The sequence below is a fragment of the Elephantulus edwardii genome, unplaced genomic scaffold (genome assembly GCF_000299155.1).
Source record: "Elephantulus edwardii isolate Elephantulus edwardi_28Jun2011 unplaced genomic scaffold, EleEdw1.0 scaffold00252, whole genome shotgun sequence".
NCBI classification, from domain to species: Eukaryota; Metazoa; Chordata; class Mammalia; order Macroscelidea; family Macroscelididae; genus Elephantulus; species Elephantulus edwardii.
Window position 1 is genome coordinate 1 of NW_006400002.1, and position 25,792 is coordinate 25,792.

Genomic DNA, 25,792 nt, shown 5'->3' on the forward strand with positions numbered 1-25,792 from the left:
TAAATACAAATAAATAATGGAAAATAATTTTATTTTCTCTTTAAGATGGAAGGCTTAAGTAGGCGTGAAGAGGAAGTTGAATGGAAATCATGGAATTAGGAAAATGGAAGGAATTTAGAAAGACCTTTGCCTCATCTCTTATGTATTATAGAGAAATTACAATGCTAGCTAATATTACCCAAATATCAGAACACTAACAAAGGTCTCCCTTTAATAACCAATGTTCTTAAGGACCTTTCCACTGTTTTTGATCTATGAGGTCCTTTAATTTTAATAATCAAACTCTGAGAAAGGAGGAAGACCTCACACAGTTTGTGTAGTACCTGTTAGGTTACCATGTTGCCAAAAGAGGAACCAGGATCAGTCAGTATTTCTAGGCTAAAGCTTCCTCACCAGAGAATTTTTAGAGAAGAATCAGTCTAACTCCAGAAGTTAGAGACTGTATGTACCTGTTGTGCAGAGATGCTTTGCACCACATTCTTCTCCACCCAGTTTATCATATGCTCTTGTTCCTTTCTCCGCATCATATTCTGCACAGAGATATGGTAGTCCAGACGATTCTTCACCTCCTTGTACACTCTGTGCAGCCGTTCCCGGTACGTAACTTCCATGGCCATAGCGATGTTATTCTGGGGCAAAATTAAGAAAAGATAATGTATACTGTTTACATATTTAAAGGATCATTTATGCCAGGTAGAATGCCATACTCCATTATCTTGTATTTTATGCAAAATTATTTTGCTTCTTATGAATAGGTAATTCGTACCTTATAGAAACAATTCTAAAGTACATGCAGTAAACAGTAAGATCCCTCCCCCAGACAGCTGTTACATTATTATCCTCTTGCTGTATTTAACTTTACTCCCCAAAATAATTAATGAATACAGCACACACCCATCACTTTCTTTTTTAAAATTACCAGAGACAGATGACTTTTTATTTTAAAAATTCAACTCACTGCCATCAAGACAGTTCAGACTCACAGCAGCAACACTTCACTGGGTCTCTGAGGCTGTAAATCACAATTGGAGGACAATGCTTGTCTCTCTTCCTTGGAGACAGTGGTGCATTTGAACCATTGATGACACGCAGAATTTGGGTTAGCAGCCCAACTTGCTACTAACTATGCCACCACAGCTCTCTTCTATTTTTAAAGTTGTACCAGATATCAATAGATTGGTGTTCAATAATTCAGTCAAGTTGCAGCTTAGGTTGCTTATGTTAAAAAACGGCAAATAATGCTGTACATACAACATTCTCTGTATCCTTACACTCAGGTATGAACACTTGCTGAGTAAAAGAATAGCTAGTAAGGCTGACCACCTTCTATTTTTAACACTTAGTATTATACTAATTGAATGAAATCTTACACCACCATCACAGAACAGTTACTATTATGATATCTATTTTAACAGTAAGAGACCTAAAACAGAGACAGAATTTTCTCAAGGCTAATAAATTGTGAAGCTTGATCTGAATGCAGCCATTCAGAGTACAGAACCCATGGATCAAAATGATATAGTCATTTTAATGATAAACACAGCCAAGTTCTACTGAGACGTTGTACAATTTGTTCTTCTATCCAGTAACGAGCTTGTCTGCTATTCCAAATCCTTGCTAATCTAGTTAAGTGGTGGTGGTGATTTGTATTTCATCAATTTTGTCATAATTAGGCAAAGAGCAAATTCACATATTTAAAATCAATTTATACTTAGTTTCTTCTCTGTAAACTGTCCTTTTTCTAAGGATGCTGGTTGCTTGTACTGATCTGTAAAATTTTTTACATTGGGGAACTACTTGTGTCATCTGAAGTGCATGAATTCTTTTGTTTGTCAGCTATCTGTGCATTCCTTGCTGCATTTTTCAAGGAGTGGCATCCACTTCCTAAGCAACATACCTCTGCAAACTATCAACTTTGATAAATGTCGATGGTTATAAAGGGGCTTCTGGCTTTTTGTTTAGGAAAACACATGGCATTTTTCACAGGTATAAATTTTAAATTTATATGAGATCTACTTCAAAATCTTTTAAGGATTCTAGATTCTATGATTTTTATCAGAAAGGCTTCCCCAACTCTAAGAATAGTAAATATTTTTTAAAAATCATTCCTTTTGGTTTTCATTTTACAAAACAAAACAAAAACAACATACAGATTATTTTATTCAGCTAAACTGACTATGGCAAAAAAAAATCAACTTTATATCCAAAGAGCCATCCATTTGCCTCTAAAATGAATAACTATCCTTCTCCTGAGGAATTGCCAGTGGCTATGAAAGATGGGGAACAAACAACCTTTGGCACAGCAGCCCAACATGCTCGACAGACTACACCAGTACATTTCCTTGCTATAAAAGTCCATCTTTTGCTAAGAAAATTCCACCTATCTAAATTAAATTATCTTGTGATGCACATAGTAAATGTACTCAGCTGCTAACAAAAGGTTGGAGACCGTTCTAGTCACTGGAAATCTAACAGTTCTATCTGGATACACGTGGTACAGTACTGATTTCACTATACTTTAAATAAAGAAATAAAGCATTTAGATCTATCTGTGGACCTCTTCACTTGCTCTTGTAAACCTTTTTGCTGTATTTTAAGTTCCTTTTAATTTGTCCAAGTTCCACCTAACTCCATTAATATTTTTTCCTATTAATATGAGAAATTAAAGAGAACAGATATCTTTAAAATATCAAGTGTTCTAATTTAAGACTAAGGCTGGAAAAACTTTGTAACTCATTAACATTTAAAATTTTTCAAAATACAGAGAGCATATGCTTCCATTTAAATACACCCTAGGCATCTTTTTAAAAAAAATTTATGTCTTCTAATATACTTTCCAACTAAATGTGAATTTTCATAGAAAATCTACTGATTTTTATTATTCCATATTAACTTTATAACTAGACATCTTATTAAATTTGCTTATTGTGCTAAGAGTTACGTTGATTTCCTTGGGTTTTCTAGATATACAATCAGGTCACCTGCACATAAAGGTAACTCTACCTTTCTAATTTTCATACTTTTTTACTAATTACATTAGCTATGTGTCACAAGCCATGGTCTCTGCAATCACTTGCTATGCATCAGAGAGCTGGAAAATGACTAGGGAGGACAGAAGGAGAATTGATGACTTTGAGCTGTGGTGCTGGAGAAGAGTATTGAATGTACCATGGACTGGCAAGAAAACAAACAGATTCATCCTAGAGAGGGTTAAACCAGGCTGCTCCTTGGAGGCAAGGATTCTGAGGCTTTGTCTGACGTACTTTGGACATGTTGCAAGGAGGGACCGGTCTTTGAAGAGGGACGTCACACTTGGTAGGATGGAGGGACAGTGCAGGAGGGGAAGACCCTCTATGTGGTGGATTAATTCAGTGACTGGGGTAATAGGGGTGGGTGTGTTGGAGACAGTGCGAATGGCACAGGACAAAGAAGGGGTTAGGGCTATTGTACTCGACAGCACTTAACAACATTAGTTTCTGAATAGTGCCTATAAGTATAAGGCCCTTTCTGGTGAGTGATGAGAATGTTAATACAAGTCTACTCTTAAAATATGGTTTGAGATTATAATCATAATACTGCTTAGTCCATTTCTTTAGCTTATTTACTCTTCTAGATGACTACTTCATACTTTCTCCTCAAGCTTTTCAAGATTTTTTACTTCTTTTGCTCAATGAATGACTCTGCTTCTTACTCTCTAGATATCCAATTAAATTCTACCAGGATCTATTTAAAAGCATCACTTCAGCTATTATTTTCCCTTCTCTTTGCTACATATTATTTTTCCTTTCTGCTAACCTCTATGAGATATTAACATTTTTTTAAAATTTTACTCTGACTTTATTTACAAAGTTTAAAGACATTGTTTTTTACAAAATATCCTTCCCATTTCCTTCACCCCGCCCACCCATCAAATTGTGCAACCCCATAATTAACACCCCCACCCACCTTGGATCCTCATACTCATTCTACAATAAAGGTTTTATACAGTACTTGTCCTTGTGGGACTGAGTTAGTTCACTCAGCATATTGTTCTCTAGTCCCTCCCAACATGTTACTGTATTTTCCATTTTTTAAAAAACCCTCTTGATTCTACATTCCCCTCTTCCTAGCTAATTTCTCTGCTCATCATTATTGTAGAACCTGGCAGAGTTGCCTATATGGATTCCAATTTCCTCTTTCATTTTTTTTTCTTCAACTGATTCTCTCTCACTGCCACTGAGTCAGAACCAACTCATAGCTGAACTTCCAGCAGGTTTCAGAGTGTGAATTTCACAGAAGGGAACTGCTGATTTTTCTCCTTTGGAGCAGCTGGTGAACTCTCACTGCCTCCCTTTGGGGTGGCAGCACAACTCCAACTCCTTACCCACTAGGTCACCACTAAAATGACTCTTATTAAGGTCACCAAGAACCTTCATGGTGTTAAACCCTACAGGTAAATTCTTAAGGCTCTCAACCATTAATAAAACTCATCCACTGCCACTGTGTCAAGTCTGACTCATAGAGACCCTCCATCAGACTTTTGAGGATGAAAGTTTTAATGCAAGGAAATGCTCATTTTTCACCCTCAGAGCAACAAGTGGATTCAAACTGCTGACCATCTTGTTAAGAGTGAAACACATCACATACTATGCCACCAGAGATCCTCAAGAATTAACGGAGAAACCACATATCGAAATACAACTAGCTACTGCCTGGTTTCCTGGTGTTCTACTTTCATGGCTTTTACACGTAATTTGTAAACTCACGATTCTTAAGTTACGTACTATTTCAAACCTGGAATTCCCCATCCACTCCAAGTAACTATCCAATGGCCTATTCAACAAATCTTATTTGGCAAGAGTTACCTTAAGCTGACACACACAAGACCTCAATCTAATCTCAAGAGGATTCTTCAAGAAATCATCTGACTCCTCTGCTTAAAAAGTCCCATAACTTTCCCCCTTACTCAGCGTAGGTCCTTATAGAAATCAGTAGAACTTTACATAAGCTGTCTCTGAGGCACCTTGCTGTTTATTTCTCTTCCTTTTAGCCTCCCCTTCACACAGACCACTTTAGCCACCCTACCTCCTGATATTTCCTTGAATGTACCAGGTAAACTTTCAAGTTTACCCCTTCCAAATGGTCTCCTCTCTGCAGAGAGCATCACTTCCCCAGAAATCCAGAGTTCACGCCATTACTTCTTTCTATTCTTTACTCATATATCCTGATTCCTCTATAATGAACTCTTTCCTCTTAGAATCTCATTTTAACACCATTTTACTGCCGGATACAGCACATACAATTCTGATATAGACATTAGCTCAATACGTTCTGTTTTGCTCATCAAAAAAGCAGCTCCAGTTTATTAGGAACTATGTTTTGCTTCTGGTGCATTCCTAGGACCATGTGTATTGATCAGAACAGTTTTACATAATCAAGAAGTGGTTTAATATGTACCTGTTAAAAAAGTACTTCTTAAATAAAAAGTTAAGCATGTATCATTTGCTTTTTAAGAAGGTCACACTTTCTAATTTGGTCTAAAAACAGTAGTCAAAAGGTTTATGTGGCTATCTTCTTATTCTCCGGTTGTGACCTAAGTAAATACATACTGGAAGAGGTTTTCAAACAGTCTAAAGAATTCTAAACACTGACCTAAAAAATCTTTAAAAATTTCATTTTTAAAAATAGAGCTCTGTGGAAAGCCCCTTTTATAAATTCTAATTCCAAATGTCTTAGAATGAGTCCAAACAGCTGTACACAAATTGATTTTAATGCAAGTAGTCCAAAGGACACAGCTGAGAAAAACTGATCCAGATCCTTGATATTTCAGACATCCATACTTTATAGGTTCTCATGTAATTCCAGTATGTGGGCATGCCACCTTATACATTCAGCATAAAGTACTAGGCTCAAAGAAATAATGAAAAGACAACTGGACAAGTCCCTTAAATCTGTTTTGTAAACAAAATATTTTAAAATCTCATTATGTGTTGATCATACTGAAAGCTAACTGAATTTGTCTACTGTGAAAATCTGGAGTTAAAGATAAAAGATTTTAAAAAAAATAAAAATTAAAAAAAGAGAAAAGATTTTCCTAAAGCAAACTGTTTACAGTAAACTGTAACCCACTTAACTTTATGTGATTTTAAAACCAATTATTAACTATTTTCTTTTGTATGGATCTAAACTGTTCTTACATAACTCTGCTATTTTTGAAACTAATAATTCTAATTATTTTTTCATTTGGCAGTTCACAATTTTGCCTTTGCTAGAAACAAAACAGGCTTTATTTATGCAAATCTTTTTGATAAGAAAATCTAACTTTGTTTTAAATTTGTACATAAACAAGTAATTTCAGTCTCTTCAGAAACTTCTGAAACCTACCCTTTGAACATCAAAAAGGTAATGGCGTTTCTGAGTCAGTGCCTGCTGTGCCTTTTCTGCATCAATCGCATCTTGGATGTATTTCATGGAAGTCTGCTTCACCTCTTCTAGTCGAGCAATTTTTTGCTGCAATTACAACATTTATAATAAACGTTAGTGAAAGCACTAAGAGTAATAAAAACATATATTCATTTTATATTTCTTCACAAAACTTTATAGCATTTGTACAAACATCCACAAGGAAACAAGCAACACATTCAAAGAGAAATGCAAAAGTCCTAAAAAGTTTTCAAGGAAGGTAAAAAGTAAAAGATTTAAAAATCAAATAAATCTGGCTTTAAAAGGAATTATAAATTTGGATTAATAAAAAAGTTAAAAGAAAACACAAAAATTTAAAAGACACAAAAGTAACACAAAAACTAAAATCTTTAATAAATTCTCTTTTTAGTAAGGTTTTCTTTCTAGTGTCCAGCCCATATTCTCACTCAAAACTCATTGTGGCTGAATCAGAACTTACAGGTAACCCTGCTGAGTTTCCAAGGCTGTCAAAGGCATGGAAGGAGGGTGCCCATCTTTCTCCCTTGAAGCTCCACTACAGGGGCTCACCCTTTGAATCAAGAGCAGTACAACTCTCTATGGATGAGGCCACCAGAGATCCCTTAGCCTGTAATCAAACTCCTTGCCTTTCAGTCAGAACCAGCTCCTCTAGGTCACACTCCACACTCATTTCTACTAGGTTTCTGAGACTGTAAATAGCAAAGAAGGAAACTGTATATTGTTCTATTAGAAAGTGGCTGCTGGATTTGAACTGCTAGAATTGTGGCCTTGGGTTAGTAGTGCAACTCCTTATGGACTATGCCACTAGAGCTCCCTAGCCTGTACTAGTTCTGAAATATTTTGATGAATGCATAAAACTATGAAAAAGCTTGAGGGAAAAGAAAAATGTCAGTAGTTAATACTGATACTTACTTAGCAGTTAAGTACTCTTCCCCAAACATAGAAATCATTCATATAGCTTGAAGATCTTGATGGTGCTACTATAGTCTAAGATTGAGAGGAAGGAAGGCTTATATGGTTCTTACCTCATTAAGTTTATCAGCAAATTGTCCAATAGAGGCACCATATTTTTTAACTGCATAGACAAGCAATCCGACTGTTGCTATGCTAGAAAAGGTTTCTGCTGTAATCACGTATATTTCTTTGGACAGAAAATACAGGATAAGCCCAGTTCCAAGCATGTAGGGACCTTAAAAAATAAAAAAGGTATTTTATGGATGAGTTTGTTATGCCTAAAAAGACAAAACAAATACTGCAGCATCTGGTTAATTAAATATAAAATTATGTAACAGAAGAATCAGATTCAAAGGCAAAACAGTCAAAGAACAAAGATTTGAATTTAGGGAAAATTAAAGAGTTGCGACTCTGCAAACTTAGAAGCCGAGCAATTTAAAAAAGCAAAACAAAACTCTAAGTGGCTTCTCCATTTTAAATATGGTATCAGTAGCCTTTTTATGGGGTTGATAGAATAATTTAAGTATAGTAGCCTAGAAACAGTGCCAAGTTCAAACTGGCCCATAGTGAAGCCTCCAGCGGATTTCCAAATCACATGCGAGGAGACTGCCCATCTTTCTCCCTTGGAGTCACTGGTTGATTCAAACCACCGGAGAGTATGGTCATTGGGTCAGCAGCACAATTCTCTATGGCCAACCCCCATCTGAGCTCTTGTCTAAAGAAACAGGTCCTAATACACACTATTTATTGGATGGGAAAAACATACAGAACAAAAACTTACCCAATAAGGCCTATTTTTATTTAATAGCAAATTGACTTAGTAAATCAGCAAAAATGAACTAGAAAGTTGTTGTGCACCATCGAGTTGGAACAGACCCACAGCTGAATCTCTAGCCGATCTTCAGAGTCAGTAAACGGCACTGGAGGAGACTGTCCATCCTTCTCCTGTAGAGCAGCTGGTGGACTTGAACCACCTATTTTCACATTTGCAGTGCAATTCCTTACAACTAAGTCACCAGGATAAATGTGTGTCAGGGATGCATCCTATCTCCATACCTTTTCAATCTAAACATAAAATAATAATTCAGGAAGCTAGACTTTATGAGAAGGTATGTTGCATCAGGATTGGAGGAAGACTCATCAACAACTTACATGATGCAAATGACACAACCTTGATTGCTAAAAGTGAGAAGGACCTGAAGCGCCTGCTGCAGGAGGTCAAGGAACGTAGTCTTCAAAATAGACTGAAGCTCAACATTAAGAAAACAATATTCTCAACACTGGGCTAAAAGGCAGTACCACGAAAAATGTTGAAGAGACTGAGGTTGTTAACATTTACAGCTTGCTCAGCTGCAGCTGTCAGGAATTGCACTGGGAAAATATGCTGTCAGAATTAAAACAACTATGAGATATCATCTCACCCCAGTCAAAATAGCAAAATTTAACAGAACAGCAAGCAACAAATGCTGGCGAGGTTGTGGAGAAACTGGAACCCTGATTCACTGTTGGTGGGAGTGTAAAATGGTGCAACCCCTGTGGAAAGCGGTATGGCGCTTTCTCAAAAAGTTGCAAATAGAGATACCACTTGACCCAGCAATTCCACTACTGGGAATATACCCTGAAGAGACCATAGCTGACATCCAAGCAGATATCTGCACACCCATGTTTACTGCAACTTTGTTCACAATAGCAAGGATTTGGAAACAACCTAAGTGCCCATCAACAAACGAATGGCTAGAGAAGCTGTGGTATATTCGCACAATGGAATACTATGCTGCACTGAAAAACAAGGAACTCATGCAATATTATTCAAAATGGTTGACTCTGGAGAACATTATGCTGAGTAAAATATCCCAGTCACAAAAGGACAAATATTATATGATGCCACTGTTGTAGAATGGGACTAACCTCGGGGTTGGGGAGAGACTGAGTAAGATGGGTTCAATAATGTATATTGCACTGAAACAGAGGAGGGAGAAAACTGTTTAAAAGAGATATGTGACTAGGTATTTCTGTCATCACAGGAGTCTAGAGCGATGGCTACATGGTGGAGGGGACCTGGGGGAGGGTTTGTAAAACAATGAAAGAATCTTTTCTTTTACTTTTCCATAATTTTTGACTCATGTACTTATAACTTGTTAGTTAAATTTGTGTCTTCTAGGTTGCAACCCCCCCCCCATGATACATCTTCAAGGATATGAACATGTACGGCTAAGCACAATTAATAACAGTGCATCTAAATTCCAAAATCAATCTCCATAATAGTCTATGTGTTTCCTACTGCCAAAGGGGCCCTTTAGAGTAGTGAGAGAAGATCTTCACCCTGAAACCCACAGTGCCCCTTTTCAGCAGGAAGTAGCTAAGAGAATACGCCATCCCCTTTTCCTTATGAATCAGAGTGAAGTCTCTCTCAGGGAGGAGTGATAGGGAATGGCAAAGGACACACTGACAAAGGAGATTAATCAGAACTGACTTTGACAAGCACTGTGGCAATTGGACAATTAAAACAGACATTCGGATGGCGAGGGGAAGAAGAACAAACTGGGGAGGAGGGTAGAGAGAATGGTGCAGTAATGAAGGAATGAAAACCCAAAATCCCTGTAAATGTTCATTAAAACTAATAAAATTTAATAATAAAAAAAACAAAAAAAAAGAAAATATGCTGTCAGGGGCCTCTCCAGAGTGCTGAAATGCAACGATGTCAGTCTAAAGATGAAAGTCCACCTGACCCAAGCCATGGTCTTTGAAATTACTTGCTATTCATCAGAGAGAGCTGGACAATGACTATGGATGACAGAAAAACAAAGGATGCTTTCGATATGTTCAGGACAGGACAGGCATCAGAGCTGCCGTATATAGGGTTGCTATGGGTCACAGATGACTTGATAGGACATAACAAGGCTACCAGAGCTCCTTAATTATAAAGTAGTATCCACATAAAAGGAAGAATCAAAGTATCAGGATTCTCAACTCTTTTAACTAAATAGAAGACTTCTTAAGTGGCTATGTTGTTCTTCAACCAAGTCATGAGTTTTGAAAGGCCACAAACCATTATTTTCACTTCTCCAGGATTCTCCTCTATGCTTCAATATTTTAAATAGGGACAGAACTAGCCTTTAGCTAGCATTTTACATTGTGTAAATACAAGTATCAAGACCGTTATTTATCAATACATTGAAAAGTTACAATCTCAAATATATTTGAAAGAGTTTCTCCTAGGTTTAACAGACTCACTACAAATTTTAAATGTGAACTTGCAAGATGACTATGTAACTCTTTTTTCTTAAATGGCCAGTGGAGCTCTGATGTTCTTTGCAATATCTGCTGTTGACTGATCCCTCCTGGCCAAGTGCCCAATGAATGAAAGATGAAGACTCAGAATCGTTGGCTTCAAAGAGGAGCCTGGTTTCACCCTCTCCATGACGAACCTGTTTGTTCTCCTGGTAGTCCATGATATATTCAATACTCTTCTGCAGCACCAGAGCTCAAAAGCATCAATTCATTTTCTATCATCCCTAGTCACTATGCAGCTTAACTAAGAAGACTATGGCCTAGATCAGGTGTAACTTAGTCTCCAGACTGACATCATTGCTCTTCAGTACTCTGGAGAAGTCTCTGACAGTAGACTTTCCTATCGCAATTTGTATATTTCCTGGTTGCTGGTACTAAGAGTGCTGATTGTGGAGCCAAGCAAGCTGAAGCTGTTAACAGTCTCAATCTCTTCACTGTTTATCATGCTGCTGCCAAATGGTCCAGTAGTGAGAATCTTTGTTCTCTTGATGTTGAGCCTCTATCCATATTGAAGGCTGCAGTCCTTGACTTTCTGCAGCAAATGTTTCAGGTCCTCCTAAGTTGTGGCATGCAAAACACAGGTTTTTGATGGGTCTTCCTTCAATCCTGATGTCACATTCCTTCTCATAGAGCCCAGCCTCCTGGATGGTCTGTTCTGCATATAAACTGAAAAGGTATGGAGATAGGCTGTGTCCCTAGTGTTAACCTTTCCTGGTTTTGAACCATGCAGTGTTTCCTTGCTCTGTTCTGATGATGGCCTCCTGGTCCAAGTATAGGCTTCACATAAGCACAATCAAGTGTTCTGGAATTCGCCTTCTTCTCAGAGTTAGCTACAGTCTGTTGTGATCTACACAATCAAATGCCTTTGGACAGTCAATGAAAACACAGACAGACATTCTTCTGGTATTCTCTGCTTTCAGCCACGACCCATCTAATGTTAGCTATAATATCTCTGGTATCACTGCCTATTCTAAACACCTGGCAGGTCTCTGTGATAGCAGCCACTTCATAAATTCATTAACAACTAGAGAGAATGCTATAAAATTATGTTACAATCCCAATCAAATTATTTCTAGAGTAACTTGGGAGCAATCAATTCATACACCTTCTTATTTCTTTTTAAAAATAGCTGACTGGACTTTTTTGTAGTATATGCTGAAGAGATGAAGGTACAAAGGTAGCATAGTGTGGAACATACTGGACTGCTGACTGAAAACTCAGGCCAGTGGTTGCTGTCCATCAACTGCTCTGAGAGATTGCCCTCAAGCAGGTTCTTCCTGCAAAGAGGATTTAGTTTTGGTATGTAGGAGAATTAGGGGCTACTAAAAGTCTATGTTAATATAAACCATACCATCCAAATACAGCATCAAAGACTAGACAAATCCTCACCTGTGACACCTGTTTTAGGATAAAGAAACTGGAAGAATTCCTCAGGGATAAGTCCAAAGCGAACTTTTCCTCCATGTTCAGGAAGAGGTGGTAGAGGTGCAAGACTTGGCTGTCCTTTGTGAAAGATCCTTGTGGCTTGCAATACCCTGTAAGTAGTAATCATACAACTTTATAGAAAACACAATATTGAACATTTAGCAGAAACAACACATTAAGAATGCTGCCCAGTAATTATTGTAACGGGAGAAAAGAAGAGAAAGAGAACCTTAAGAGTCTCATAATTATTTATATGGTAAGAGCAAACAACTCAAACACTTAAGCCTTATTTAACCCTTTTCTATCCAATAGTGAAATCCCTTCTATAAGCCTGAGAGATTACCTGTCCAGCACTTCAGATATCAACAAGGTATAAGAATGTATAGACTCTGCAGACCATCTAGGTTCAAATCCCAGACTCACTACTTGACTATGCGCAGGCGGGCAAGCTATGGATTGGTTCTAACTCAACAGTCTACAACAACTACCAAGTTTAGGGAGTTCTGGTAACTAAGAGGTAAGAAACTGTGTTGTCAATGCAAAGGTACATGGTTCAAATCAGCAAGCTGCTCTGCAAGAGAAAGATGGGCAATCAATCTCCTTCAGTGTGATTTACTGTCTCTGAAAACCTGGAGTGTCAGCTATGGGTCAGTTCAGTCCCATGACTACACAATAAGGCAACAACCAAACTTAGTTTAAAAGCAATAGCAAATAGGCCAAGTTTCAGAGGATTAGGAAAAAAGGTCAGCTAGACTAGAGAATGTACTAAAAAAAGGCAACAGAGGTACGTGGTATCAAAATGCAGTCTGGGGTCAATTCAAGTTGGGTCTTCTTTGTTACACTATATAATCTTGACTTTATTTCAAGGATGTGAGCTCTGAAGGATTATAGGTTTGGGGAGTGACTACTCCCTGGGTGACTTCTGATGAAGTATTCATCTACAAATGGAAATGTTTGTAGCTATTTACTGAAAACAGTTGTTGACAGAAAACCCTATGGAGTGCAGTTTTACTCTGCACACATGGGGTCACCATGGATCAGAACTGACAGTAACTTTAAAAAACAAATTGTGAGAATTGGCTACCATCAAGGACAGAATCAAAAGGAACCTAGTCAGGAAACTCCATCAGATTTTATATTAGAGCTCTGGCGGCCTAGTGGGTAAGGAGTTGCACTGCCATAGCAAAAGCAAGTCGTTTCAACAGTTTCTCCCTCCATGGGAGAAAGACAGGTAATTCCCCCTCATGCAATTTACAGGGGGGAGGGGGACCCCCACAAACCAAAACCAACAAACCCCTAGAAGGTCAGCTATGGTTTAGTTTTGACTTGATGGCAATGTGAGTTAAAAGACAGTACTAAGACAGTCTGGTAAAACTGATGGTGGTGCTGTAGCCAAAACGGTAATCAAAGATGTCAACAGTCAAGATAGCATGTGGAGAAGAGATATGATAAAGAATTAGGTACTGAATGTGAAAGAATGCAGGCAAAAGTTTCCTTGTATTTTGCATATACTGAGGAGCCATGATGTCAGTCTAGAGACTAAGGTGCGCTGGATCCAGGCAATGGTCTTTACAATTACTTGCTATGCATCAGAGAGCTGGACAATGACAAAGGATGACAAAAGAAGAGCTGATGCATTTGAGTTGTGATGCTTGAGAAGAGTCTTGAACATACTGTGGACTGAAAAGAAAACAAATAGGCCTGTCTTAGATTGGGTGAAACCAAGTTTCTCCTTGGAGGCCAGGATTTTGAAGCTCCATCTCACATACTTTGGGCACATGGCTAGGAGAGACCAGTCCTTGGAGAAGGACATCATGCTCAGGTGGGTGAAGGGACAGAGCAGGAGAGGAAGACCCCAGATGAAATGGATTGATATAGTAACTGGGGTCATGATGGTAGGTGTGTCAGAGTCAGTGAGGCTGGCTCAGTACAGGGCAGGCTTCAGAGCTTTTGTACAAAGGTTGTTGTGAGTCACAAGCTGATGGCACATAACAACTCCACTGTTTTACACGGCTTTGTTTACATAGCTGTCTGGTGGTTTTTTCCCCTCTGATAATTGCAAAATTGGATGTAGTCAATCACAGCCTCATTTTATTTGATACAAAATTAATTGCAGAACGATTAAAGCCAGTTTTCAAAGCCACAGAATAAAGATTCTAGGATTAAGTTAGGAAGTAAACAGAATCCCAAAGAAAACTAGTATGCTTTATGAAATAATATTAACAATAACTGTGTACCTATTATGTACCAGACACAGCGGTTCTTAAAGTTTCATAGGTATTAGTCTCTTAATTCTCACAAAGTCCATTACGTACAAATACCTTCGTTTTGCTGAAAGGAAACTTGCTGCCACTCAGCTAGCAGGTAGTGGAAGTCCTTGTATCCTGTTTTTCTAGCCTTGGAGCCCTCACTCCACACCAATACTTCATGGGTGCCTCTCCTTCTGAAATGCTTCTGTTCTATGAAAGCAGGTATTTGGCTTTATTTTTCTTTTACTCTCTGTGTGTGTGTGTTTTCTATGAAAGCAGGTATTTGGCTATTTGGCCTTATTTTTCTTTTACTCTGTGTATGTGTATCTCAAGCTAAATATCTACTGGATCAATGATTTCTCCGAATCTGAGAAATGAGAGTGAATGTGACAGATAGATTGAAAGCAAAATGTCTCGTAATCCTATCTAATAACACTTGGTTTTGAACAGACTGTCAGCTAACGCACAGCACCTATGGTGAGCTGAAGGTCGCAGCGAAAGGGGCGGGGCTTAGCAGACACCAACATTCCAGTCTTTCTGCACACACTCTTCAATTCTTTGCCATTAGGTGGTAAGACGTTTCTGGTAGTTGCAAGCAATAAAATGTCCGAACGAGCTTTTAAGCATTGCAAGGATTACCAGAGGGCATTTTCTGCTCTATGGCTGTGAAAGGAAAACGTGTGAAACTACATGATAATGAAACAGGGGCCAAGTGGAGCGTTCCACTCCTCATACTTACCCTGGGCCAAGGAGCGCTGTGTTCTTCAGAGAGGGGGCTGCAGAAACACAAGACGCAGGTCAGCAAAGTCAAGGTGGAATCAAGTTCCCCTTTCCTCGGTCTCCACGAGCTCTGATCACTACATTCCTTGTCTTTTCAAGCCACCCAAGATTCCAAGCTCTTTCCTAATAAACACTGATTACTTTCAATTTAGGCTAAAACCTCCCTAAATCTTTCAACTCCCCCACTTATTTCCTTTACTTCCCCCCCCCCGCCCACCGCCCGGGACCCTGTATTTTCAGCCTAATCACCCAAATAGCCTGGCCCAGGTTTTCAATCCTCACCCGCTGCGGCGGCAGCAGAAAGTACCGCCCGTGACAGCATGATCAGGGAAACTCCGGGTAGCGTCCCAGTGACCCCAACAGGAGAGCTTGTCAGGGACAGTGGCAATATGGCCGCTCACAACTCTCGCGAGAAAAGAACTTTGACCCTCCCCCCCCCCTTTATATAACGTCAGAATTCTCGCGATAACCTGTTGCCAGAGGGTGATAGTAACAAACGTGGAAACTTCTCGCGAGAAGTAGAGTTGCTGGAGCCTTGGGAGAGGGGTGGAGATCTGGAGGTGCACGTGGGATTGCAGCGGTACTGGATTTCTGGCCAACGTCTAGTTTGGGTCTAGGTTGGAACTGGGACAGTGGCGATGAGGAAGGAAACCCCGCCTCCGCTGGTGCTCCCGGCGGCCCGTGAATGGAATCTTCCCCCTAATGCGCCAGCTTGTATGGAACGGCAGTTGGAGGCTGCGCGGTACCGGTCCGGTGAGCCGAGATCCCGGGCTTGGGAGCTCCCTCTTCTCGGCCCAGGACGCCCTCTCCCCGAAATTGATCCTCCCCTGTCTGTTCCCGCTACGCATGCCACCCCGATCCCTACCTAACATCGCTGAGCTTAGTTCCCAACCCTGCCTCATTCTCCTGAGCTGAGATCTGGACCCTGCCAGCGCGCGCCGCAGGCGCGGTCACCATGGAGACGAGCCCTTCCACTCCTGGCGCGCTCATAGCTTGTACTCCCTGTAGATGGGTCCCTCCTGCTCGGGGCCTCCAGCCTGAGTGGCCGCTGCTGGGCCGGCTCCCTGTGGCTTTTCAAGGACCCTTGTTCCGCCCCCAACGAAGGCTTCTGTTCCGCCGGGGTCCAGACGGAGGCGGGAGTGGCTGATCTTACTTGGGTAGGCGACAGAGGTATCCTCGTGGCTTCCGATTCAGGTGAGGCACTGCCCTCTCATTCTTTTGGGTGGACTGGAAGCGCGGGGTACACGCCAGACTTAGCGTCCTAATATGCTTAGTGGTGAGGGATACTTCAGTGTGTTTACACCAAACCCGAACTCTTATGTAGATAGGAAATACCTTTCCCAAGATTCAGGATTATCTGGTTGCATTTTCCAGCAAAACACCTAACATACTTAAGAAAATGAGTTGGCATCACTTTTTTCCGCTATGAAAACCTGGCGCAACAAGGATAATTCTCCATGATCTTGAGGATGCTATTGAAGCCACTTTCAGCTGTACATGTTCCATTCCTGAATGTCTTTGTTCTGATTTATTCACTTTGAATCCTAGAACTCATTAACGAAAAATTTGTCATTAAAAAGAATGTGGAAGTTGTTCAAGTTGGTGGAGGGAGGTGAAATTGAAGCTAAGCACAGCAGTGTCTGTAAGGATGAGAACAGTGTAGGTCAAAGTTCACATCACCTGTTTATAGGGTTGCTCTGAGTCGCAGTTGATCCATGGCCTATAACAACAAAATGAAATTGAAAGGTTTAACCTCATCAGGTTGTGTATGTGCTGCACAATTGTGGAGACATGATTATTTTTCACCCAGAGCAGAATTTTTTATGTGTCTTTTCTCTTCTCACCACTGGGCTGATTGGCAGCATCATGATAGATGGTGAAGAGATTGAGATTGTTAACAGCTTTAGTTTGTTTGGCTCCACAATCAACAGTCTTGGTACTAGATGCCAGGAAATCCAAAGAAGAATTGCATTGGAAAAGTCGGCTGTCAGGACCATCTCCAGAGTACTGAAGAGCAACAATGTCTGTCTGGAGACTAATATGGGCCTGATCCAGGCCATGGTCTTTGGCATGACTTGGTATGCATAAGAAAGCTGGGTGATGACTAGGGATGATAGAAGGAGAATTGATGCCTTTGGGCTGTGGTGCTGGACATGAGCATTGAATATACCATGGACTGCTAAGAAACAAACAGGTTTGACCTTGAGAGGGTGAAACCAGCCTGCTCTTTGGAGGTAAGGATTCTGAAGCTCCGTCTGACATACTTTGGACATGTTACAAGGAGTGACCAGTCCTTAGAGACAAACATTATACTTGGGAGGGTGGAGGGGAAGACCCTTGATGAGATGGGTTGACTCAGTGACTAGAGTGATGTTGGTAGGTGTGTCAGAGATAGTAAGGTTGGCTCAGGATAGAGCAGTGTTCAGAGCTGTTGTACATAGATAGGGTTGCTATGAGTTTAAGTGACTCGAGGTACATAAAAATAACATCACTAGAAGCAAAATAATGGATTTCATTAGCTCTTCTGCCTTTCCAAGAATTTTTCTACAGCCTTCTTTCTCACCTTCATTTTCTGAACTGTTACTAGGATTTAGATGGATCCTCTGAAGATAGGGAATTTGCTTTTATAAAAATAATTTGGTCAATTTAGTGACAGTGGACTACTTGAGTACTGGAAATGGATTATTCTTTTGGTAGAACCAAAGTTCATGTTTTCCTCGTCCCTTTATCCCACTTCTACCAGGTGCTGTTGAATTGTGGGAACTGGATGAGAATGAGACTCTCATTGTCAGCAAGTTCTGCAAGTATGAACACGATGACATTGTGTCTACAGTCAGTGTCCTGAGCTCTGGTACACAAGCAGTCAGTGGTAGCAAAGACTTCTGGTAGGTCCTCAGTGTTCCTCTCTTAGCCTCCTTTGGGTGATTTTGCTATTTTATTTATTAACCTTATTAAGTATTGTTTTGAGGTCATTATCAGAACATGGTGGCTGATGATGACTTGTATGTATGAAGAAATTTTGCAGGCCATTGTTGTAAATCATACCAGACAGAAGTCTAACAAGAAAAGACAAATTATTATGATTAAAGTACTTAATTGATCACATATGTTTATGTAAATACTCTGGATGAAGATCAGATTATTTTTTTTCTTACATGGCCAGAGAAGCAAAACTTGAACAGACTTAAATGTTAGTAAACTGCAGTAAGACCTGAAATGGGAAAAAATTAGGAGTTGAAACTTTGTCAGCAAGTTAATTTCCCTCTTAGGAACCTAGGACAGTAAATGCATTGCACACCAACCAAGTCTTTTGCCCCTCAGATTTTGAACAGAGTTGGAAGCAGCAGTATCCCCTTCAGAAATAATGGCTGGGGTTGGGGCTTTGCATGTGTTTCCACAATCCTGCCAGTAACTCATGTCAGGCTCCTAAAAGGCTCACTACACTGCATCCAGGACTCCCATCCTAGGCTAATAGCTAGTAATTTTCTTGTTTTAATTGTTGTTGTGGATCACCCACATTTTGAAAACTCAGTTGCAGTTTCTCTTCATCAGTCTCTTTTTTTTTGCCTTGTAGCATTAAGGTTTGGGACCTTGCTCAGCAGACAGTACTGAACTCATACCGAGGTAAGTGCTTCTTTCCTTTCAGTCCTGACCTTAGCTAGTTTTCCGTTTCCCCTTTATCTGACTTGGATGTCAAGGCAGCAGTTCCATGTTTTCCTGTTAAATCATTTTTTTCCCTATAACTGAAGTCAGATTTAATCTCTGCCTGCAATCTGTATCTCAAGTTCCCTATTTCTCATCACTTTCTTGACCACAAATTTCTCTTCCATTCTTGTCCCTCCTTCCTGTTTCCTCACTATCATTAACAAGTTTTGTTTGGCTCATCACCTTTCTGTTTCTTATGCTGTCATTCACTTTCACATGAACGGTAGCATTTAACTTTCCACTTAAAATCTTTCATTCATTTATGTGGTTTTTTTGGTGACCTGATGATTAAAATTCCACTTTGTTGCTATGATTTTAAGTCCTTGTGCTACCACTTCCCCTTAAAGTACTCTATATCAGGTGAACCCTGTTACAGTAAAGTCTCAATATTCTGAAGAGCTAAACCCTGAGACTTTTTGAATCACAAACATGAAAAATTCCATTAAAATTGGATTTTCTGTCAAGAGCCATAATTTTCTTTCTCACATCCATTAACAGTATTGACACTTGGTTTATATTTTGGTCGCCATTTTCATAAAAATGGTTTTTATGATGCATAGTGTCTATTATGCGGAGATTTGGACACTAGTAATGATTGTGGTTTTACCGAATGGCCAGGTGCCAGTCACTACCAGAGTACAAGGTTCAGATTTGTGCCAAAGCAAAATCTCAAGTTAATACATGATTTGGCCTCATGACATGTAGAAATAGTAAAAAAAAAAATCCAACAAAGTTAGAATGTAATTGCCTGACTTTTACCATATTTGCCACTATTTCTTAAACATGTTCTGTTGTTTTCTGGTTATTGCTACCTCTTTTTTTAAAATTTATTTCAATTTTATGTTAGCTTGCATACAAAAATTCATATACATTGTTTCACAGTTTCTGTCTTTTTAAATACATTCTCTTGGTGTTATTTTATTGCCCATTCCTCTTCCTCACCCTCTATTCCAAATTCACTGATGACAGAATCATGTGGTTTTTACTATTTTCCCTAGTTTATGCTCTTTATTTTTTTGTTTTGGGGTTTTTTCCATTTTTTATTAATGATTTTTTTAATGCAACATTTATATTTTTTACAGCATATTCTTTCCACTTAATTTTTTCCCCATTAATTCATTGCTGCACATTTTCCTCCCTGCCCAACCCTCCGCCCCAGTTCGTTTTTCTCTTTGAAAAGAAAATAAGAATTCTTTCATTGTTTTACAATCCCCACACCCTCAAGTCCACAGTCTACTTTACTCTACATTTCTTTTTCTGTGTTTGCTGTGATGCCAAACACTGTGACATCAATGTGCCAAATGCGATACTGGTTACCCATGGTGGACAGTGGTGGAGTTTCCTGATTAAAACAAGCTTGGAAGCAGGAGTGGCATCCACTTCTGAAATGGCTTGCCTCCAGAAACTAAGAACATGGGAAACAACCAAAGTTATACAGATGTTTAGGTCTTTCATTCATAGGGTCACTGTGAGTCACCTATGACTTAGCGGCTCTTAACAACAACAATATATTCCTTTTAAACAGTTTTCTCTCTCATCTGTTTCAATGCAGTATATGTTATTTATGCCCTCTTTTCTTAGGTTCCCCCAACCCCTATGTCAGTCCTGTTTTAGAACAGTGGTACTGTGCAGTATTTGTCCTTTTGTGACTGAGATATTTCACTCAGCATAATGGCCTCAAGGGTCACCCTTTTGTATAATACTTTATGAGTTCTTTGTTTTTCAGTGCAACATAGTCTTCCATTGTATGAACATACCACAGCTTCTCTATCCATTCATTTGTTGATGGACACTTGGATTGTTTCCAACTCTTTACTGTTGTGAACAAAGCCGTAGTAAACGTGGGTGTGCATATATCTACTTGGGTGGAAGTTATGGTTTCTTCAGGATATGGTCTTTTTCTATTTCCCCATAGATCTTATTCCAGAACTTTACTTTTGTCAGAGCAATACATTTCTCTTGATTTTTTTCAGATTTTTACCTTTTCAGGGGTGTGGTTAAATCCCATCCAAATGCCTCAGAGCAGGACCTTTTAGAATACTTTAGAAAGCCTAAATAATGTGGTTCTGATAATTAACATGGAGCCGTAATCATCAAAATTTTTTATTAAAAGAATTTGAATATATTTTACTTCAAGCATATTAAAATTGATATCTAAAAGTTCTTAAGTCAAATAATTTCTGATCTGATAATTGCTTATTGTTTGCCGTAAGTATATTTGTTTCCAAATCTTAGATTTCCCAGTTAAGCCCATTTAATTTATGTAAAATCACAAGGTAGATTGACCCAGAGACTGTTCACTGTCTACCGTTCATAGGGTCGCTGTGAGCAATAGTCAACTTGATGGAATGTAACAACATGAATCTACCAAATAACCTGGTAAAAAAGGATCAGTTGACCAAGCTAAAACTTTTATGAGAAAGAGTCTAACTTTGTTTTTAAATTAAAATAAACTTTCTTGGTTTGCCTTTATGAAAACCATTGTAATTTTAAATTCTTGTTGTTAGAAATAGATTAAGGCAGAGAATCACACTTGTGGTTTTGTTGATGAAATAAGGTTAGTCTCTTTCTGTGTGTCTTATACACATAGTCTCTGTTTCCCTCTTTGTCACCTGGAGATAAACCCCTTTTTCCTCTTAATTGGAGCTCTTAAGTTTTTATACCTTTGCCTGATAAATCATGGTTAAGGTATGGGATAGGTGAGAGGTCTCCATGTTCCTTCTGTGCCTTGAGCAAAGGGTGATTGCAAAAGTAAAGGTAGGGGGAAAGGATTAGGAAACTAGAGACGCTCTCAATTCAATTTCTTAAGCTTTTGTATATATTAAAATTCCTATTCCTCAACCTTTAGGTTTTTTCTGAATACCTACTAAAAATTTATAAAATTGTATTATAAGGCACAGCCTGTTTCCTACATCTTATCTTCCCTCCCACCCCATGATGATGATTATATGTGGGCTTGCCTTTTTATAATGTCCTCAGCCTCTCTTCTCCTACTTCTCTCTCTCGTTACAGCACATTCAGGACAAGTCACCTGTGTTGCTGCTTCTCCTCACAAGGACTCTATGTTTCTGTCTTGTGGTGAGGTAAGGTACCTTCTTTAAGCCTATTCTTTCCCACTGTTTAACCGCATCCAAGCTCTCTTTAGGCCAGAGAGTACTTGAGCTTTGTGTGGAAGCCTTCTGGCAGCAGCTGCTTTTTTACATTGTGAAACTTCTGTTTTCCTGTCTTAATGTTTTAGGACAGTAGAATTTTACTCTGGGATACTCGCTGTTCCAAGCCAGCATCACAGATGGGTGAGTCTGAGAGCCAGTGATGGGAGAATGGTGCTAGGTGTGCACCTGGAAGAGAGGCTGACCTTGGCCCTAGTCAGAGGCACAGTTGCCAGTTACTATGTCATAAGGACATAATCTCCTTCCCTACTAAGGCTCTATTAACTTCTTCTAAGAGGAAGACCTGATTCTTGGGCTGGTGACTTACTTATATGGATAAAAAAGGGGGCCAGATTTAATATCTTATGGCTATGTTTGTAATGTCTGTGTCCAGGAAGGACGGATGCCTAATTCATAATACGTAGTCCATGAGGCTCAAAAATGTTCACATAAGACCTTACTAACATTTGGGAACTGAATAAAGATGTTCTCAGGACATAGATGAGTACAATGGAAAAACTTCCTTCTCTGGGCTTTGTGAGTCTTGACACAGAACCTTGTTTTTCTCCTTCATAGGCTGCAGTTCTTCTGGCTACCTTCCTACCTCCCTGGCTTGGCATCCTCAGCAGAGTGAAGCTTTTGTCTTTGGTATGTCTGCATATCAGATTGTATATTGACTCTGAGAAGAGGGAGGATGAGAAAGAGCTAGTCCATAGAGCAGAAGGATCTGGCTGCAATAGTTAGCAATATACTTGGGCGTTAATTATTATGTTAGTAACGTGGGGAAATAGGATGATCTAAAAGTGGTTTTAGTTCCTTTGAGAACATGATCTTTTTTCTTCCCCAGTAAATTTGCTTCCTGATTGCAGTGATTCTTTTATCTTGGGCTTGGCTAGAAGTCAATGCAAATATGATGAAAACCTGTGAAAGGCAGAACTTGATAGGATTTTCTATCTTTGACAAAATAGTCTTACTGTTTTTCTATTCTCTTATTACTAGGAAATATTTTGTGTACTTGGATACAACAGTGTTTATTTCCTCTGTGAATAGCTGCAGTGCTATCTTGATGATGCGGCTATGAAGACAGTGAAGTCATTTGGAGTTAGAAAAACAAACTGTCTCATCTTTTAATTCTCACAACCATCTGATGACTAATTATTCTTTTCTTATAAAAGGGGAAGCTGAAGTTCAATGTGATCAACATATTGATCAAGATTGAGGAACCAGGATTCAAATCCAGGATTGATTGACTCCAAAGGCTGCATGCATTGTTAAACACTGTGTTCTGCTTGCTGTCTTTCCTCTAGGTGATGAGAATGGGAACGTATCCCTTGTGGACACCAAGAGCACTGGTTGTGCTCTCAGCTCAGTGGTGCACTCCCAGGGTGTCACTCGGCTGGTGTTCTCCCCACACAGGTACAGTTCTATATCATCAGGGACCTGGTGGCTGTGAATTGGAATAGCAAGCGGGTTGCTTATGTTGCCAGAACATTAGCTGATTAGGAGTTCCTTAAAGCAGACAAGTGTGAATGGTTAACACCCTTGGCTGCTAATGGAAAAGTTGGAGGTTCATATTTACTCAGAGGTGTCTTGTGAGTGAAAAGGTCCTAAACCACAGATTGACTTGACAAACATTCGGCCACCGTGAGTCAGTTTCAATTTGACAGCAATTGATTTAAGGAAACTATTTTTGTTATGTACTGTCAAGTCAGAACCAACTTATTACTGACTCTCTATCAGGTTTACAGAGGCTGTAAATTGCACAGGAAGATATTTCCCATCTTTCTCTCTTGGAGGCACTAGTGTATTTGAACCACCCATTAGGAGAGTTGACATTACAGCTCATTACTATTCAGCCACCAGTGCTACTTTAGCTGAAGTGTTAGAATATCCGCAGTCTCTATGATCGTGGTCCTTTTTTGTATTGTGAAGTTTCTCTGCTCATTTCTACTCAACACCTAAAATGATTTATAGCATAGGTTTTAGAACTATAGTTGGAAAACGTTATTTCTTAAGAGAATTGCTGAAGCTGTGGGGAGACTGTTGTGTTGTTTTTTATGTGCTGTGGAGTCAGAACTGACCATTGCTGACCCTCCAGCAGGTTTTTAGAAGCAATAAATTGCCTGAAAGGAGATTGCTTATCCTTCTCTCAAGGAAGGGTCAGTGGATTTGAACCATATGTCTTCTGATTGCACCCCAGTTTCTTAGTCCTAGGCCACCAGAGCGTCTTCATAGAGGGACTATTGTTGATTGCCATCGAGTCCAGTGTGACTCATAGCAACCCTATGAACAAAAGACCTGAGGCCTTTTTATAACTATTCCTTCTCAAAATTCATAGTTTACAGAGATATGTTGTTTAGGAAGTAGCTGCCACTCCTGCTTCCAAAGAGAGTGACTAGATGTTGTTTTTCAGCCTTAGCTTTGCTCCATTTCCCCCACCTTTGCTCAGAACTTACTCTGTGGACTTCAGTGATAGCCAAACCTTAACCCAAGTTAGGCCACTATTTTCTTGGGGTCAGTTTGTGGTGGAAGCTTAGAAGAATGACCCAGTCTGATTTTATCATGAGATCCTTTGGTTTTCCCTTTAACAACCTTTTTTTTTTCCTCTCCTAGTGTTCCCTTTCTGGCTTCTATCAGTGAAGACTGCTCAGTTGCTGTGCTAGACTCAGGCCTTTCAGAGATGTAAGTGCAGAGTAGAATGCTGTGGTCAGGAGTCAGGGAGGGAACGTCCGCAGCTGGCTGGGTCCTTTCTTTATAAGTGCTTTATCCAGGAGGGAGAATTTTCACCTTCTGCTTATGAGGAGACCAAGTGATAGAAACAATGCAGGCTGTTACCATCTCCCTCTTCTTGGGGCTCGCTTACAACCAGCTCTGTGTTCCTGTTAGAAGAGGACTGTTGGTGGTGGGTGGAATTTCTGAGTGTGGTATTCCCACTCTCCCAAAAAGAGGAGATTCTGTCCTTTTCACATTTAGAAAAACCACAGACCACCAGAGAGCCCACACGCATGATGAACATGCTGCTGAAGGCACTGGGCTGGTAACTAGATTTTTACACCCATTTTGCCTTGATTTGCTGTGGTCCTGCCCCATATATCACGAACTTAACTCCTATCACCATTTCAACTCCAAAAATAGCTGGATTGTGTAATTGAGACAGTCTATAAGAAGATAGCTATATTGTTCTCCTGGGGATGAGAGCATATATGTGGTGAAGTGTGTAAAAGCTCCCCAAGAAGATGCTAGAGGCATTGGATTGGGGGTTTTTTCCAAGCTTTTTCTCTATACTAAGCCCAAACTTGCTTTTCTTTTTTAGGTTTAGAAGCCGAGCCCATAGAGACTTTGTGAGAGATGCTACTTGGTCCCTGCTCAATTACTCCCTTCTTACCACAGTAGGATGGGACCATCAAGTCATCCACCATACTATGCCCATTGATCCTGTCCCAGCTCCTGAATCTAACAGTGTTGCTGAATAGTTTGGATTTAAGACAAAAAGCAAATCTTGTATGACTATCCACTCCTTTCATGTGTGCCCCCTCAGCTTGTGAGACAACATAGAGCCTCATAACAGCATGTTGATGACCAGATCTGTGCAGTTAGCAGGCATCATCTCGTGCCTGGGGAGGCTGGATTCTGTAGTCATAGGTAACATTTGCTTGAAGATAGGTGTGAGAGAGAGTGTGTGTGTGTGTGTGTGTGTGTGTGTACAAGCGCATGTATGTATGTGTACATACAGATATATAGGGAAATGATTTTGAGTAAGAGTGGCGAGATTTTTCCCAAACCTTCCCCCATCCCCCCAAAAAAATTATTGACCAAAGG

At 39.7% G+C, this 25,792-nt stretch overlaps 2 protein-coding genes across 3 annotated transcripts; one reads left to right on the forward strand and one right to left on the reverse strand.

Annotated features, from left to right (window-relative positions):
* Positions 1-449: 449 nt before the first annotated feature.
* On the reverse strand, positions 450-15,441 carry ATP5F1 (ATP synthase, H+ transporting, mitochondrial Fo complex, subunit B1; the record flags this gene model as incomplete). Its single annotated transcript, XM_006899344.1, has 6 exons — positions 15,402-15,441; positions 15,079-15,115; positions 12,055-12,200; positions 7,446-7,609; positions 6,364-6,489; positions 450-629 (listed from the first exon to the last, which is right to left on the reverse strand). Coding segments are annotated over exons 1-6 (693 nt in total), but the record flags the coding sequence as incomplete, so codon positions are not given.
* A 241-nt stretch (positions 15,442-15,682) lies between these two features.
* On the forward strand, positions 15,683-25,494 carry WDR77 (WD repeat domain 77). Of its 2 annotated transcripts, XM_006899281.1 has the most exons (10): positions 15,688-15,872; positions 16,128-16,313; positions 17,863-18,004; positions 18,694-18,743; positions 21,837-21,907; positions 22,063-22,117; positions 22,550-22,621; positions 23,281-23,389; positions 24,587-24,655; positions 25,287-25,446. In XM_006899281.1, exons 1-10 carry the CDS (start codon positions 15,758-15,760, stop codon positions 25,444-25,446), a joined length of 1,029 nt encoding a protein of 342 aa, XP_006899343.1. In that variant the 5' UTR covers positions 15,688-15,757. The 2 variants fall into 2 exon arrangements, with proteins under 2 accessions (XP_006899344.1, XP_006899343.1); XM_006899282.1 differs by lacking the exons at positions 17,863-18,004; positions 18,694-18,743 and having other exon boundaries at positions 15,683-15,872; positions 25,287-25,494.
* The last annotated feature ends 298 nt before the right edge of the window (positions 25,495-25,792 follow it).

Coding starts and splice junctions, on each gene's coding strand:
- WDR77 (XM_006899281.1), top strand. CDS start 15,758: ATGAGGAAGGAAACCCCGCCTCCGCTGGTGCTCCCGGCGGCCCGTGAA. Junction 22,118..22,549: donor CAAGCCAGCATCACAGATGG/GTGAGTCTGAGA, acceptor TCTCCTTCATAG/GCTGCAGTTCTTCTGGCTAC. Junction 22,622..23,280: donor GAGTGAAGCTTTTGTCTTTG/GTATGTCTGCAT, acceptor TCTTTCCTCTAG/GTGATGAGAATGGGAACGTA.